The sequence below is a fragment of the Mauremys reevesii genome, linkage group 1 (assembly GCF_016161935.1).
Source record: "Mauremys reevesii isolate NIE-2019 linkage group 1, ASM1616193v1, whole genome shotgun sequence".
NCBI classification, from domain to species: domain Eukaryota; kingdom Metazoa; phylum Chordata; order Testudines; family Geoemydidae; genus Mauremys; species Mauremys reevesii.
The window spans coordinates 47,938,252-47,955,380 of NC_052623.1; the positions used below are offsets into that span (position 1 = coordinate 47,938,252).

General features: G+C 42.2%; 1 protein-coding gene across 1 annotated transcript; it reads right to left on the minus strand.

Moving 5' to 3' along the window:
• Positions 1-507: 507 nt before the first annotated feature.
• AMER2 (APC membrane recruitment protein 2) lies at positions 508-3,234 on the minus strand. The gene is made up of 2 exons (XM_039497150.1): positions 2,314-3,234; positions 508-2,139 (listed from the first exon to the last, which is right to left on the minus strand). The coding sequence occupies exons 1-2, from the start codon at positions 3,146-3,148 to the stop codon at positions 1,259-1,261; spliced, it is 1,716 nt and encodes a 571-aa protein (XP_039353084.1). The 5' UTR covers positions 3,149-3,234; the 3' UTR covers positions 508-1,258.
• Positions 3,235-17,129: the final 13,895 nt, after the last annotated feature.

Consider the following 17,129-nt stretch of genomic DNA (forward strand, 5'->3'; position numbering starts at 1 on the left):
AGTAAAATCACTTGGAAGTTATTAAGACTGAAACTGAAAGTCCAAAACTTTCTTTAAACAGCCAAAACTCATTTTATATATTTTAAAAAATAAGAATTTAAAAATGTGTCTCTATCCTAGGTTTCTTCTCAGCCAGGTTTGAGCACAGCACAGATTTGTATAAACCCCTGAAAATAGAGGTTTGCAATGGCAATGCTGTCAGAACCTTGGCTCTGGCACGATGAATGTGTCACTCTAATAAAATTAGCATAAGAAACTTGTTATTCTGGAGAAACAAGAGCCCATATAAAACAGAGTTTTGCTCTAGTTTAAGGTACGGTACTTAAAAGAAGTTCCATAATTTTAGAATTGTAAAATTAGCTATAAAAACTAACTTTTGCTTAAACTCTAGATAATACAGACAGACATTTTTATATTAAAAAATTGTAGCATTGAGTAAAACTGTTAAAATGTGCATCTATCTACACATGAAGAGTAATTTATTGTATAAATGTGAAAGTTGTGTATATATTGGCTTTTAGTAAAATGATTCCCTGAACCTGATTTTTATGCATCAGACAAATATTGAAGTAAACATCTGAACGTTGCCAGATGTTTCTGTTATCCATTTATATTGTAACAGATCCAAAACAAAACAGACAAACAAACAAAAATATCTGTTCTAGTTATAGAAATCCACCTAACTCATTAATTAGCTACTGGACACAAATAAGTTGAGTCTGCTGCTGACCAGCATTGCTGTATGTACATCAGGTAAATAATTACCTGTTGGGTTGTTTGTTTTTTCTTGGCATTTTTCCACATAAAATTGTAGAGCAGACATCATTTTTCAATTTAAGCAAAAACAAAAAACCAGTAAAAGCTAATTGTATTGGAGAATTCCTGTTGTTCATCTCTTTCTGTATTTCTGTCCCCCTGAAGAACTCATGGCACTAATTTGCATTTGGGGAGATGCTCATTTTACGTTCATAATCAAAGTCCAGCTTCCACAAAGGCATGTAAAAGTGACCTCCTAAGTGTTTAGTGCTTCAGAAAAAAGATACAAATTTTAAAAAGTGCTTGAAAAGAATTTGACTATTTTTGTATTTTTATATACTGTATATCAAGAAGAGATTCAGAAGTGCTGGCCCCCAGAATACACTTAAGGGGCCCTTTTAGGTGCCTTTCTTTAGGTGCTGCAAACATTTATTAGTGTTTTCCTATAAAGACTTTCCCACCTCTAACTCACTGTCCATCTTTGTCTCCAGATCTTGTTCAACTACTTTTTGGCATTGTCCTGGAATGTGGTGGCTTTAACCATTGTTCCCGCTAAACCCCTATTACTGACCCGGCGTACAAGTACTTTAGAAACAGGGATTTTTGTTCTGGGAATCTCACTTTTGGTTGGGTGATGGTGTGCAATGTGATGGCTGTTACTGGCATCTGTTCCATGGCTGGTGGGAAGCGATGTAAGATGTTTAATGCTGATAGGTATCTTGGAGTCCTTGACTGAACCTGCAGGTGTTTTAAGTGAGCATGTGGTTGTTACTGGAGACACAGGTTTGGAGCGTGATACACAGGTGACTTCTTCATCAGAAGGCACCCCTGTGATGTTTTCATCTGTATCAGCATAAAGATCATAGAGGGCATCACCACTGTAGCTATCCCTGGGGATGCTCTCTTTCTGGACACTATTGCTGCTATCTTCCTCAGGACCAGGAGTAGTGGAGTCCCAGTAGCCCTCATCACTGTTTGGGATGCCTTCTGGCTGCTCATATTCCCTGTTCTTCTGATCCTCTTTGTGGTTGAGATGAACTGGAATCTGGCTGAGACCAATGCGTTTCACCATTGAACCATCCTGTGCCCCCTCGACACACTTGCTCTCTTTTTTTATCTCAGGTGGTTTTGTCCCTCCTCCTTCTCCTCCCTGGGTCTCTTGGACTTGCTCCTCTGTTTGTGATAACATATCCCAGAACTCCTGAAGGTAGGTGTCATCCACTTGGTCTGGGCTTGCCATCTCCTCTCCTCCTCCCTGGTAGGCCACCATGTTTGGGTTCTTTTTAGAAGTGCCTGGCTTGCTGGCCCCTGGGGTGCTCTTCTCACAGCTGCCACTGCTGCTGCCCACTTCATCCTCCTGGTCTGCAATAATATCTCCACAGCCTGTAAGAGAGTCAAAGCTTTTCAGTGAAGTCACGTCAGCAAACATCAAACAAATACGATCTATCGACTGCTCTGAGGGTGGATCAATAGAGGAAGGGTCAGGGGCTGCTGCCATCTCTTGACCACTAAGACATTCAGGTTCAACAAGGGAAATAGTCTTTATTGGAATGTCACCTGTTATGGCCGTATCCTTCGCAGTCCCAACCTCTTCCACACACGGATCTGGCAGCTCAGGGCGGTTCTCCTCATGTTGGTTTCCAGCGGCAGCAGGATCCTCTCCTTGTATGCTTTTGTTGTTCTGCATTTCCCCACCATCTCTAACTTCAGGCTTCTCTGCCGTGGCATGCACATCTTTGCTGTGTTTATCACTAGACAATTCAATGTTAATTTCTTCTGTGGTATATTGAGGCTCAGACAAAGGTTTTGGTGCCTCTTCTTTGATGCATTCCAAGCTGGCAGTCAGAGAACCTGACATAATAAGGCTGGACTGAATTTCTGATGTTTCCCCCCTTTCCTCCTTGCCATTTTTATCCTTTTTATGCCACCGCATACTGCTGAAGATCCCTTTCAATCCTTTCTTTTGTCTGCTGCCCGCCCTCTGATCTGCATTCTCTCCCTTGCCATTTTCTGATTTCCCATTCTTCTTCAACAGAGAGAAGAAACTGTGTGATTTAGCCACGGAGCTGTTTGATGAAACATTGAGGCTGGCTACAGCCCTGGTGTTTATATCCCTGTTCAGTTGATCAACACCACCACCACCTCCGCTGCTCGATTCTTCCTTCTTGCTGCTTTCCAGCACAACATCAGCTAATCCATCGTGAGTCTTGCTCCTCACCATCCCAGCTTTACTTGAGCCTTTCCCATCCCCACCTTTGTTTTTCACCCCAAATATGCTGGGCATGGTGCCCCCAGATTTCCTCCTCTTAAATAATTTGAAAGCAGTTTTATTAATCTTCCCAGATGGCGGCTCGACTGCCGGAGTCTCGGCACAATCACAATGCAAGTCCATGTCTGCTGCCTGCCGTGTCCCTGATCCTGCCTCCTTCCCCTCCTGCAGACCCCCACAGATGCCTGATACTGATTTCCCTCACTGACAGCCTCTCTGCCACTGCTGCCTCCTGCTCATCTCCATGGCAACCCAGAGAGGGATAAGCAGCTTTCCTCAGTCATGGGCCTGCGCCAGGCCACTGTCATCCATTCTAAATCAACCTGAGCTGCAACAGCAACACCAATAGAGTTTGCTCCTCACCCCTCCCTAAAAGGGCTTATATAACTTAACCCATTTCGTGCTGCTGCTGTTCACTATCATGTGTGCAGTGCATGGTTTATTTTGGATGAAAACAGTTTGTGCTATTTACACATTCCGCAATGGCATTTTGGATCCTGAAATTCAGGCTCAGCTCTCTCAGTGCAGCACTGCACTGCCCCAAGACTGATAATAATAATCAATAGTAATAATGCACATAGCACATTTCATCCCACTATACACACAGCATCATTTTATACCACTGCACATACTGTACAGTAGAAACACTCCCCAACTTTCTGACATTCTTTGTCATTCTAAAGCCCATTTCAAAATCTCTCTCTCTTCCACTTTGTAAGGCTGCTATTTCCTCTCTTCCACACAATATTTTGTTCTCACAGACACACAGATGCCACAGTGAAGGCTCAGATACCATGATTATGACAAGCATGGTATTAAATGCCTAGACAGACAGGCCCATCCATCCACTGTTGACTTGTTTATTTTTGCGGTCAATTATTGCTATGTTTTTCACTGTCTCTGTCATCTTTGCTGAGCACCTTGGAGCAAAGATGTTATGTAAGCAAATAAAATGCAACACAAGAACATATAGCACCACATTTAAGGTGGCATGGGGGCAACCAACTGATGTAACCATCTGTACAGCAGGCAGGGCTTGTGGAAAATTTGGACCCAGGTCTTAATAATTCAGGCTGAATTTAGCACATGATGGCTTTGTTTACCAGTATGAATGTAAAAGAGGCATGCAATATGCTTACCCCTAGAGACCATCACAATGAAATTAGAATGGTAGTTCAAACCTATTCTTCTAGGGCCAGATCCTGGTGTAAACCCTCACATCTCTGTTGATTTAAATTGAGCTACAATAATTTACATCCTCTGGTCCTGGTATTTAGAAGACTTTATTCTGGACTTCTTAAATGAGCAAACCTAAACAAACCTAAATTACCTTAAATTTATGTTTCATACAGAATTATTAAAGAAGAAGAACATGATCATACTTAGGGCTAAATTCTGGTCCCAGTGAAGTCAATAAGAATTTTATCACTGACTTCACTAGGACCAAGATTTGACTCTGTTACAGCATCTTTCATTCTTTGCATTCAGCTATTAAGTTCTTTCTTCTGAATATTTACCCAACGAATTTAACTTTTTTTTTTCTGTTCATGAATTATCCAATTTGCATTCATTATTCCTAATAGTTCAATAAGCAGGTTACATCAACATATTTCAACATATACATTTTCTCTCCTCCTTTATTAACGGACAAAGGTTAAAACAAAATAAACAAAGTCCATGACTGTGACTGGAAGGAAAAGAGAGTGAAATACGTCTTACTGTGTATACTTTATAAACATTCCTGGTACAAGCTATGGAGTAGGAGGGCATATAAGAAACTAGAGAGAGAGAGATGGGTGGCTCACCAACTGTTCCCTTTGACTGTGTCTTCAACTATTCATTAATCATGGTATGTGACTGGTCACTTAAGTCACCTGGTATTATTTCTGCTCTCTAAGTGGATGACTGAAACTTTATAAACAAGGAGGAGAGGAAAATATCAGATGTTTACATACAACTACAGATATTCACACATGGAACAGTCATTGCTTGACAGTTTGAGCAAACAAAAAAGATTCACATGTTTACAAAAAGTGAACAAAACAGCTCACAAATATGGTTGGATGGAGTGGATGAATTTGAACAAATGTTCACAAATTCAACTCAGTATTTTGTAGCATTTCCCCAACTCTACTAACAAGAAGTAAGAACTCAACTGAACAAGGGTTGCACAGATGTAAATGGTAGCAGGTTTTATTGCTTAACAGCCTCATGCAGCAGGTAAGTTATTGTCCCCTCTTTTTTTTTATTATTCATGTATCTATACTATGTGCTGCCATTGGCGAGGGGTCCAGCAGAGCAGCATGAAAGGGTGGCCCACTAGGCAAATGGTTCCTGCCTCTGCTGATGCAATAGGGTTCCAGGATTTCTAAAATATGTGGTGTTGAGGGCCAAGGCCCTTTGCCAACTCCATCACTCCTATTCTCCTCCCACTGATGAGGGGCCCCTCAAGACACTACCAGAAGAATCTCTTGGAGTTTCCTGCCCCTTTGGTCCCAATCTCATAGATGATTTCTCTGGGAGCAGGTAATATGGCCTTGTATTTGCAAACTGTAGAAAAGATATGGAATCACTTATATGAGGAATGCAAACTGAGTTCCAAGAATATCCAGATATGTTTCTGAAAGTGGGCAAATAAGCAGATATGGTGAAAGAGCAGGAGAATGGAATTGGGATAAACTGAAAGAGGGCAGAGGCTTTTTGACCCCAGTGGACTTTTCAGTTGCTCCATATTTTTACATCCTAAGAAGCCTACACAAAGCCTATATAAGAACTAAGTATTAGTATTATTCCCATGGACTTAAAACCCACTTTATGGGTCTCTTTATGACTTCCTCACTCATAGGCTTAAAGTGAAAGTTTGTCCCTGACTGTGAGACCCATATAGCTCTCTCCTGGCATGAGAAAGAAAAAGCTCTGATAGACATCTTTTACAGAGAAACCAAATCAGGAGTTAGGTTTAAAAATTATTGTAAGAAATCTCTAATCACCTTGGAATTTGATAGCTATCAAAGTGCTGCAAAGAATGGCCACTCAGTTCAACTGCAAGGATAAAACTCAGATCCAGGGCCTCCAAATACATAGGCTCCAACTGGGTTAGCCAAAGGAGAATTTTTAAGAGCCATTAACAGCAGCAGATCAAGTATAGTCAAGCTTATCATAATAAAAGAATAATAATAAGACAAGCAGAATTTGCCCTCAGTATTTACCCAGTCATTACTCTAGGCAAACTTTCACTGGCTCCACTGGGAATTTGCATTACTTAGGACTTATTCAATTAATATTGAATAAGAAGCTCAGGACTTAGCCTATAGAAATTAGTGATGGAAATGACTGCTAGTAAGTCATCTATTCCATTCTTTTGGCAGAGAATTCTAGGTTCTGTGAACTTTTCTTTCTCTGTCTGGCCTGAGCTTTATATTTGAGCAGAGAATACAGCACAATATGACAGAAGTGTCTGTAAAGTCCACTGGGTGAGCAGGAATTTTTCATTTCATACATCATTTATAAATAGCTATAGTGAATCCACAAAGTCAGCAGCATACCTCTCAACTTTCCCTTATTACCAAGAATGTGCATAGTTTCAAACCAAGATGTCCCGCTTTCTGCTCAAGTTGGGTGTTGTCTTACTTTTTCTGTGGTAAATTATTTACAGTCCTGATTCTGTTCTCATTTACATCAGCATAAATCTGGGACAAATCCACTGAGTTCAGTGGAGTGCCCCCACCCCCGCAAAAAAAAAAAAAAGATGCCAGAAGCATACCCTGTTTTTCCAGAACAAAACAGTGAATCTGAGGTTGCAGAACATGTTGTATATGTCAGAGAAGTGAATCCCACATCATACGAACATTTTCCTACATTATGATTTTTCCTGTGCCTGGACATTTGAGGACTTTAGCCAGCATTGTGCCCTGCATTTGGATCCTGGTAGGTTGAGTGATATGGTCTGCAGACTTTTTAAAAGTTATAAAGCATAAGCATGAAATAATCAGGGATTTAAGATCCAATACAATGAAGTCTAGGGCAATAATAACAGGTTCACAAAGGAAAACATGTTCATTATTTGAAAGGCTGGATCAAATCCTGTGTACTCCCCCTACATGCAGTCAGACGTGCTACTGGACAGATGAGAGACTTCAAAACACTAGGGGATTTGAGGGGCAAGAGGAGAGCATTGGCTGGATCAGAAGGATAAGGCCAGACCAGGAGATGCCCAGGATTTTGCCAGGATCTCAAGATCTGCTCAGGGAGTCACTGACATGACAGCTGAGGCCGTGGCCAAGTCAGGAAGAGGAATCAGGGGATGAAGGGCCCTGTACCATGTATGCAGTGGTAAACTTCATGACTCTATGACTGTAATATGTACCAATGGGTCTCATTTTGCAGGTGAGGGGGATGAGGGAAGAGTTTCCTGAGTTCTAATATATGCCACCACTAGCGCTATTCAAAGTGCACATGCAGCCTCACAGAAAGATGGAAGTGTCCCTCTCCCGCTCGGCTCCACCAGTTCCCCTCTTCTCTACATCTGCAGAAGCTGTTGAGACCCTCCCTGGACCACCAGGTTTGTTCCTCCACCCCCATAATTCTGCAGATTTGGCAGCCCCCTCTGCAAAATCAGCTGCACGGTCTGTCCATTCCTCCCAGCAACAATAAAAGTTGCCCAGCTCAGTCTGTGCAGCAGTTGGCTGAACCATGCCATGGGGCCAGACTTAAAATGGTGGACAAGCAGGGGAAAATGTTTTTAAAGGCAGCCAAAAATATATCAAATAAAAAATAAGACATGACATATTGGGCATTACAGCCACTGATGTACATTACACTGTCAGTCTATTCATTGCACCATCATTAGCAACATGCTTTCATCTACCTCCAATCACCATTTCATTCTAGCTTTTATTTAATACATGAAAATCTGTCACTGGCATACTTTTATAGCAATGTAATGTATAAATAACACAGGCTATGGAAGTTAGGGGATAATAAAAACATGTCCTTCCTGTCTGCTGAGAGACAAAAAATTATTATTATGTATTTGTTTATTTGATCTGTGCTCTACTGTGGTGGGTACTGTACAAACATATAGTAATGAGCAGTCTCTTCCCCAGAAAGCTTATGATCTAAATGAACAAGACAGACAAAGTGGGAGGGGGCATAAAAAGAGGTGAAATGATTTGCCCAAGGTTACAGGGCAGGAGAGTGACGGGTCTGGGACTAGAACTCAGATCTATTATATGTAAACCCACAAGTGAAGATATCAATTAATCCAGGGTAGCCAGCTACAGAACAATCTCCTCCTTGGTGAGTGGTGCTCTCTTCATGAGGCTCTGTTTGGCATGCAGCTAGCTCACCATAAAGGCAAAGAAAAGTCTCCCTCCTTCTTCTGAACTTATGGACCCACTGCTTCTCATCCCAGGTCTCAAGAATGATTCATTCCCACCAGTCTTTGGATGGTTAGAAACCAAAAGCAGCACTCCACCTGCTGAACACCATATTAAAGCACTGAGCTAGCTCCTCCAGTGGCAAGGTATGTGCCATCATTGCAGCAATAATTCCATTAAATACTCATCTCAGTATTTGGTTCTCTGCTCTGTCCAGCATGAGCCTATGCAAGAGCTGAGCATTCATCTTGGACTCCTTTTTTAGAAAAGAACTTGGAAATTATGCCAGCTTCCATAACTTATGGGACATTGGCCTCTTCTCAGAGAATTCCCCAGTGCATCTAGAATAATTTTCTAAATCTCCCAGGAACCACTGCTTTGGAGACATGTATCAGAAACAGTGGAATAGATAATAAGGGGGCAGAGCAACTGCAGCACCATTGTACAGTACAAATGTGATGAGACATAAAATTGCACCCAAACCCGCACTGCAAGGCTGGTGACACTAAACCACTGGTCCTTACACTGGTGCTGATCAAAATGTTAGATTACCAATGGTTCAGTTATCTGAACTGACATAGCACTGAATGCAGTATATTAGACCAAAAACCCATTCTAAAAACTTTACTGAGTAAGCCTTGTAGTATCACTGAAACCCAAACCCTGCAAACCCTTGCTCATATAAATAGTGTCTTTGGAACCATTGGGTTTACTCATGAAGCCCCTCCTCTGAGGTATGGCTTAAGCCTCCTCCTTGTTCTCTCCCAGGTGCTTGCTATCACCAATATTTGGAGAGGCTTCTCCCCTATGCTCATATGGGTCAGGTCCTGAGTTCATTTTTGGCACCTGGTGCCTCCACTCAGACTGATGCCTCACCATGTTATATACACAGGGGTGCTTTCCCTTGAGACGTCAATGACAATTCTACTAGCTAGCAAAGAGAGTAAACAGGGGTCAATAAAGTAAATAAAACATTACACAGGGGACAATAAGGTAAATAAAACAAATGCCAGCAAAGGAATTACATCAAAAACAACAGTGTAACAGAGAAGGTGACTTAACTGGAAACAAGAACATAGGATCTGGGGAAGGAAAGGGTTCAAATTAACTAATAATTAATAAACACTTATAAATAAGCCAATTCCCTATCTCCTAACACTCTCAAACTCCTCCACAGGATCCACCTCCCTGACACCTCCCCAAGGCAAATGGCATGGCCAAGATAGTGTGTCCTGAGACGGAGTGTTGCAGCACTGTGGTGTTGGCTGGCTTCAACAAAAGCCACATTACTTTATCTTCATCCCTAGGTGGGGAAAGGTCCTTCCCCAACTTCAACTGGGCTCACTGGTTCTGGTCTTGAATCCTTCTGGGGTCTTAGCTGGGTCTCTTTATCCAGAGCCAGGTCAAATTTCTCTCGGCTGGATGTGGCTCATTGCAGTACTGGAGCTGCCTGATCCATACAGCTAGATCAAATTGAAACCTGAAACTAAACTCTCTGTGTAGAGTCAGGCTGTCCCATTGCTGGGAGCCCTGCAACCCTGGTCCAGTGGACTGCTCCTCCAGCCCACCCTATGGAGAAGCCTCCTGATTGGCCCCAGTAGGGATTTCTAGTCCGTTCTGTTCCCACTCCTAGCACCAGGTATGCTGGGAAATGAGGTCAAAGGGTTCTGGTGGCCTCTGACTTGTAGTCCTTTTAATAAGGCCCCCTAGAGGCTGTCTGGAGCTCCAGGAGCTGGAAACTCCAAGTGGGGGTTACTCTCACATGAGTAAGAGCTGCAGGATCAGGGCATAAACAGACCGTGAGTTTCTTGCACCATGGCAGTTCCTATGTTCCAGTGCCTCTGCTCCCTACCCAAAGGGGCACTACAGAACAAGGCCCGATTCCCCAGTGAGTATCTAACTCCCTTTCTAATCTCTACATGATTTTCTTCCAAATGTAAAGCCAATGAAAAATTATAAACACAGAGATACAAGGGATCACCAAATGGTGACTTAGGGCTGGTCCACACTAAGAAGCAGGGTTGAACTAGGGTACACAAATTCAGCTACGTGAATAGCGTAGCTGAATTCGAAGTACCCTAGTTCGAACTACTCACCCGTCCAGACGCCGCGGAATCGAAGTCCGCGGCTCCAAGGTCGACTCCGCCACCGCCTTTTGCAGTGGTGGAGTACCGGAGTTCGAACTATCGCTTCCGGAGTTCAAACTATCGCGTCCAGATTAGACGCGATAGTTCAAACTCCGAGAAGTCGAACTCACCGGGTCGACCCGGCTCGTAAGTGTAGACTAGCCCTAAATCTTGTGCAACTAAAGAACTACTAGTGTTTGCCGTACCAGATAAGACCACTCACCCACCAAGTCCGTGATCTTACCTTCAGCAGTAGCCAATATCTCTTGCCTGAATAGAAAGCCTGACAATTTGTTATATCCATAGCAGCACTGCAGCTGCTTGAAAATTTTCCAGTGGAACAGTTTTCCTTTGGAAAATGCTGATTTGACAAAATCAAAACATTCCTCTGGAACATAATAATTTCATTGAAACTTCTGGTGAAAACTAGGTGTGGTTTCCTGCCAGCTCACCCACTGCCTGCCTGCATCGTCAGTTCCTCAGTAGTCCACCTGATGGGCTGCTGGGACACAGGAGCATGGGGAGTCCTAACTTCCAAGCACCCCTCCTGGCAAACTGTCATAGAGATGGGACTGGAAATTAAAAACAAAAATCCAGCTCTAATCAGAATCTGATGCCACCTCCTTACTACCCCTCCCCCATAAAAAAAACATATCTTAAACATCTTTAGAGTATACACAGAGTATGTTCCTTTAAATATTTATTTGTGTGGACAGAAAAAAAGGGTAATTCTGGATTTTTATTTCCTCCCAACAGTAATTTGGATCATTGCTTGTCTGAAAGCTAAATACAAATTAAAAAGATGTGCAGTTCACATCGTTACCAAAGGGAGATACTTACTTCTAATTAATAATATGCTGATACACTGGTCCACTGCATTTAAAAACCTTCTAGATTAATCCCGGTTTATGTTGTGGTTAGACCCCCTAAGAACTACTGAAGTTCAATCCCAGATTTACTTCCACAGTGATTACTGGAAATGTGTGGGATTTAATTTCTTCCATCTACTGGATGGAAAAGAGAAATTGCCAAAAAGAACTGTAAATACCATTTTTTAAAATGAATATCCAGTAATTAATCTGGTTCTTTGTATGTTCACAGATCCCAAGAGGTAAAGAAGCCCCTTTGCCTCTAACTGTGCTAGACAGACTTTCCATTTCAAAAATTAATGAAAAGAAAACCCAGGATATGAAATCCCTGCAGACAGCAGAACAATAATCGTGCCAGAAGGATGGGTCTTACCCACCGCTTTTGATTAGAAATCCCAACTAATAAGGTAAATAGGAGGCTGGGACCCCGGGGAATATAAGGACCGAATGTCTTTATCAAACAGATCAGAATGCTTTTTTGAGGAGGTAGGGCATTTTTACTAGTACAAGTTAAATATTCACATTTGTTTTACAGCTAGCTAGGGGCTGAGTTTCCTCTCACATCAGTTTTACACAGTGCATCTCCATTAACTTCAGTGGAATTATTCCTATTAACACTGGTGCAAGTGAGATCAGAATCAGAGCCCTAATTAAAAATCCAATCTTTTTAAATAGAACACCCAGACGGATCAGACCGTGCTTTTTTATTTTTACAAGCAGTGCTTCTCAATTCCTTTGTCAAGAATATTGCTAGAAGCAACTGCTGAGCATAGATAAATCCTCCTTTCATGATGGCTGCTAATGAACACCTGGTTAGCCAGGATTTGGGCACTTTCATCCCACTTTCACTTATCTCCTCCCCCCATGCCCATTTTTATATGCCTTTGCCACTGTAAAGGAAATAGTTTGTGGACATATACTGAACCCAGACAGCTTCCCCAGCATTGTGGTAATGATTGTACATACGGAAGCCATCTGACTCAGTAGAGGCTAAGGCAACATGAAGATTCTTTTTAAGCTGCTTTGTAAATATGGCCCAGTGCAGATTCCAGGTTCATTAGAGGGGCAGTAAATCCCCATCACAGGGAGGACACTCAAACTGCAAATATAAATTAGAAGCATTGATTAGAAATATATGTCTGGGGAAACAGGGGAAAAAGACTGTGCCAGTTACAATGAATTACCAATACTAACGATATCGCAGATCTGACTCACCATCTGGGTTTTTCCTCAGGTATGTCCCGAAACTGCAACCCTGACTAACATCAGTAGTTCTTACTCACACACATATTATTACTAATGCTAGTAGGATTTCATGTTTAAAGTACCACTCGGCAACGCCTATCAGAGTTGAGTGTGAGATGCTGTATAAAATTCGGCCCCAATCCTGCAAATAAACCTTAGGAACGATTGATTTCAATAGAATTAATACCAAAAGTGTTTTGGTGTTTGCCAGTTTTTGACCAACATTTTTCATTTTCAATTTCTCTTTTTTTTTAAACCAAAAAAATCAAAATTTTCCACAGAAATCAAACCTTTTTCAACCATCTCTTATATACAAATTCACATTGTTCTCTCTATCTACACTTGACAGCATTTATTTTAGCTTTGATTTCAGTGGGACAGTGTCTGCTCACATGAGCAAGGGTTTGCAGGACTGGGTCTGTGGTTTTGAGTTAAGCCACCAGCGTGGCTTCATGCAGCCTCCCTTTAGTTTTTATTAGTCATTTAAAGCTGTCTGATTTCTTTAGAAATGCTCACATGATTTATTCATTCTAAAATGATTCCTAGATACACACCAGTGAACTCGTTAGCTTGATATAACCAAAGGAGACCTGGTATCTTGTAGTGAAGAGCACGACTCATTGCACACCCAGCCATTATCATTGATCTCTGTTTAATATTGATGTCTGATGCCATGCACTTGGTAAAGAGCGCTGTGCAGTACGTGGTATACACAAAATACCATACTTTTTCTAAGGGCTACCTTTGAGGTATATAAAATCATGAGTGGTGTGGAGAAAGTGAATAAGGAAAAGTTATTTACTTGTTCCCATAATATAAGAACTAGGGGCCACCAAATGAAATTAATGGGCAGGAGGTTTAAAACAAATAAAATGACGTTCTTCACACAGTGCACAGTCAACCTGTGGAACTCCTTGCCTGAGGAGGTTGTGAAGGTTAGGATTATAACAGGGTTTAAAAGAGAACTACATAAATTCATGGAGGTTAAGTGCATTAATGGCTATTAGCCAGGATGGGTAAGGAATGGTGTCCCTAGCCTCTGTTTGTCAGAGGGTGGAGATGGATGGCAGGAGAGAGATCACTTGATCATTACCTGTTAGGTTCACTCCCTCTGGGACACCTGGCATTGGCCACTGTTGGTAGACAGATACTGGGCTGGGTGGACCTTTGGTCTGACCCAGTATGGCCATTCTTATGTTCTTATGACAAGAGCTGCTGCCCTGACAGCAGATTGCTAAATCAGTTAGAACTGAATGTGAGCCAAAGGACAGCTACCTTGTGCCTCCCCCTGTCCCCCGTAAGAAAAATGAAAGCAGTCAACTTTGATTTTTGATAGTCTTGCTTAAATACTCATTGATTTCAATTCAGATTAGGAAGCAATTAGCACTAAAAGGCTGGCCAATGGGCCTGATCCTGTACTCCTCTTCCACTCCTTACTCAGTCAAAACTCCATTGGCTTCAATAGAAGCTTTGCCCAAGTAAGGAGTGTTTAAGAATTCTATTGACCAGGCCCTATGTATTGGCATGGGGGATACCCAGGGTCAGGATAGACCTTGGAACAATCATTTCCTAGGTGATTTGTAGCAGGGATGCCACAGTGGTGATATTCGTATCCACCAAAGCCAGATCCTTCTTTCATTGAAGTCAACTGCAAAACTCCCACTGACTCCAATGGTACTAGACTGGGTTCCAGAGGAAGGCAAACTAACAAAAATCAGGTTTTTGCATTCTCTTCTCTTGGTACCAGTGGCTTCTTGGGAAGGTCATTTCCCACAGTGAATGAGGGGCTCTCTTAACATAAATTCCTGCCTTTTGCTTAGAGTCCCCTGCAGCCAGCAAAAACAAAAACAATAAACTCTGAAGTCCAAGTGCTCTACTGATCCAAAAGATATAAGGATGTCACCTCTGTCCTGTACCAAATGGGATGGCCCTACGTAGCTAGGCTTAGTCATGAATTCTACCCAGAATACCCTACAAAAATATGTAAATAGGCAACATTAGCAGGTGATACAGGATTGTCTAGATTGTCTGCTTTTTTCCACAGCAGATGTCCATGAGCAACCTTTCTGTTTTTACCAACCCCCACGCATACACACACTCACACACAAATAAGCCCTGAAGCATTGTTTGACAGGGATCCCTCTCCCTTCCACATTTTTGTCTCTTCCCCCCATCTCTGAAGAGGGATTCTCCCCCTTCAAATAAAAAAGAATTTTTGACATTTTTTAAAAGGCAACTGTTTCTATAGCACAGTGACCAAGGAGTGGTTGACCAAGCTGCATCCAGCGCTCAGACTGATCTCAAATCAGTTGGTAATCCTTTGTCAGGCTGATTGCTGTCAAAACCAGGACAGGCAAAGGCATTTATCATTCCCACTATCACAGCTGTCATCTTTCCCTGTTAGCCCAATTAAGCATAGAAAAAAAGGAAGAACACCATATCAAAGACAGTTTGTCTTGGGATATAAATGGTCTTCTTTAATTTGTCTGTAAATGACACTATAAGAAGAACAAAATAATAATAAAAACTCAAACATTGTGCTGACAACACAAAGGAACCTTTTTTGGTCTCTGACTGAATGTAGTATCCAGGTCTAACAATCCATGACCGGTGCCCACGTTCTGTCCACAACGTTTGGCTCATACACAGTACACACACAACCCCGCCTTGCCTGTAGAATGAGGGTACCACACACACACACACACACACACACACACACACACACACACACACACACACACACACACACACCATCCCATTTTGCCTTAAGCTTTAGGCTATTCTGGCAACCTCTGTGTCTCAGAGACAATTCAGACCCTCTAAATCTGGATCTGAATGGAATCTGACTTCTTCCCCCCCCCCCAGGAGTTTTAAAGGTTTTTCTACATTCTGTCATCCAAGGTGGTTCCCCCACCCTCATCCTTTTACTTCCCTGACAGTTGGCAACAGACACTCACACTTTTTAGCTCAGAGGACAAGGGATCAGTAATTTTCTCTGCAGTCATTTGCCAAGGCCATTCTGGAAATGAGCCTAGAGAATTACTGTAAGAGAAGCATAACTGGCTCCTGGCAATGAAGACCAAAGAAGCACATCACCCTTGTGTCATGCTGTATACTAGGCAGGAGATGGAGACACCCTGCTGTGTGCTGGATTGTCATGTAAAATCTACACAGATGCAGCCATTTGCTTTAGCAAATTTATGTTTTTAACTCTGCTTCTGAGCAATACAATGAATTACAATGAGCTCTTATTAACACAAATAGTCTCTTTCTAACATCAGGATGAACAGGTTAAGTACTCTAGCTCCAAGCTAAATAATAAAGTTATATTTATTACTTTTCAGCTTCACAGCAAATATTAACACATTAATCCTCATAGCACCTTGGGGAAAGCAGATATTTATTATTGACCTTATACCCCAGAAATTGAGGCTGATAGGTTACATGTCCTCCCCAAGATCATACAGAGGAGAGTCTGTATCAGAGGCAGAATTAGTTCAGTTGGCTAAGTTCTTGGCTCCCAGGCCTGTGCAACTGGGTAATGTCTCTCCTATTAATAACAATCTTCACCTCTTTATGACACTCTTTAGGATAGATTCTTTGGTCTGGGTGGCTTATGTTCAGTACCAGACTTGAGGGCAATACTTCCCCTCTCACAAGCACAGAGTCTGAGTGTAAAAAGGAAATTTTTAATAGAAGGATTGAAGTAACAAGGCAAGAATCTGGGAAAATGCCGCAAGCAGGATTCATAAACATAAAACCACGAGCAAAACACTCACCCCAGAGTATGTTGGGCAGTGTCTTTTGCCTCAAGTTCTTGAGTCCAACAACCAAAAATTCCTTTAATGTGCCCCTCCCGTGTCCCTTCACCACACCACTCACAGTGGTTGGCCTTCGTTAGTGAAGACCCAGAGTGCATCTTCCTCGCTCCACCATCCAGGCACTGGCCCTGGCATCAGCCACTCTGCTGGCTGCCCTCCCGACCATCACCACTGCACACCATCACCTTCTGCTTCTCTACAATGACCTCTGGGTCGATCTCTTGAGGATCCACCTAGCTCTCAGTGATTTTCAGTTCTCAGTGGGGGAACCTCACTGCTAAAGCAGGCTGGGCAGAAATGCTGTCCCACAACAGATGATTTCAACTCTAGTGATCACTTAACAAAACAAAAATGGAGCCTTAATTAGCTCTATCTTTGAACAGCAGAGAAGGGAAGGTTAAACCATGCCTAGGACTCTTAAGCAGAGCCTAAGCAGGAACACCTATCCCCACCCACTCTTGCCTTTCTCGGGGGTCTGGCATCTGAGCACTTTGCTTAGCAAGTTCAGTGCAGTTGAGGGTGACCCCCTCAATCAGGACAGGCTAAGCACAGTTCTGCTGTCCTTTACTTGTACAATAAGGATAATAACATTTCATTACCCCTGCATTCAATAGTGATTTGTAACCCAGCACCAACAAAAATTAGTCACTTTGGCAACACAGTTC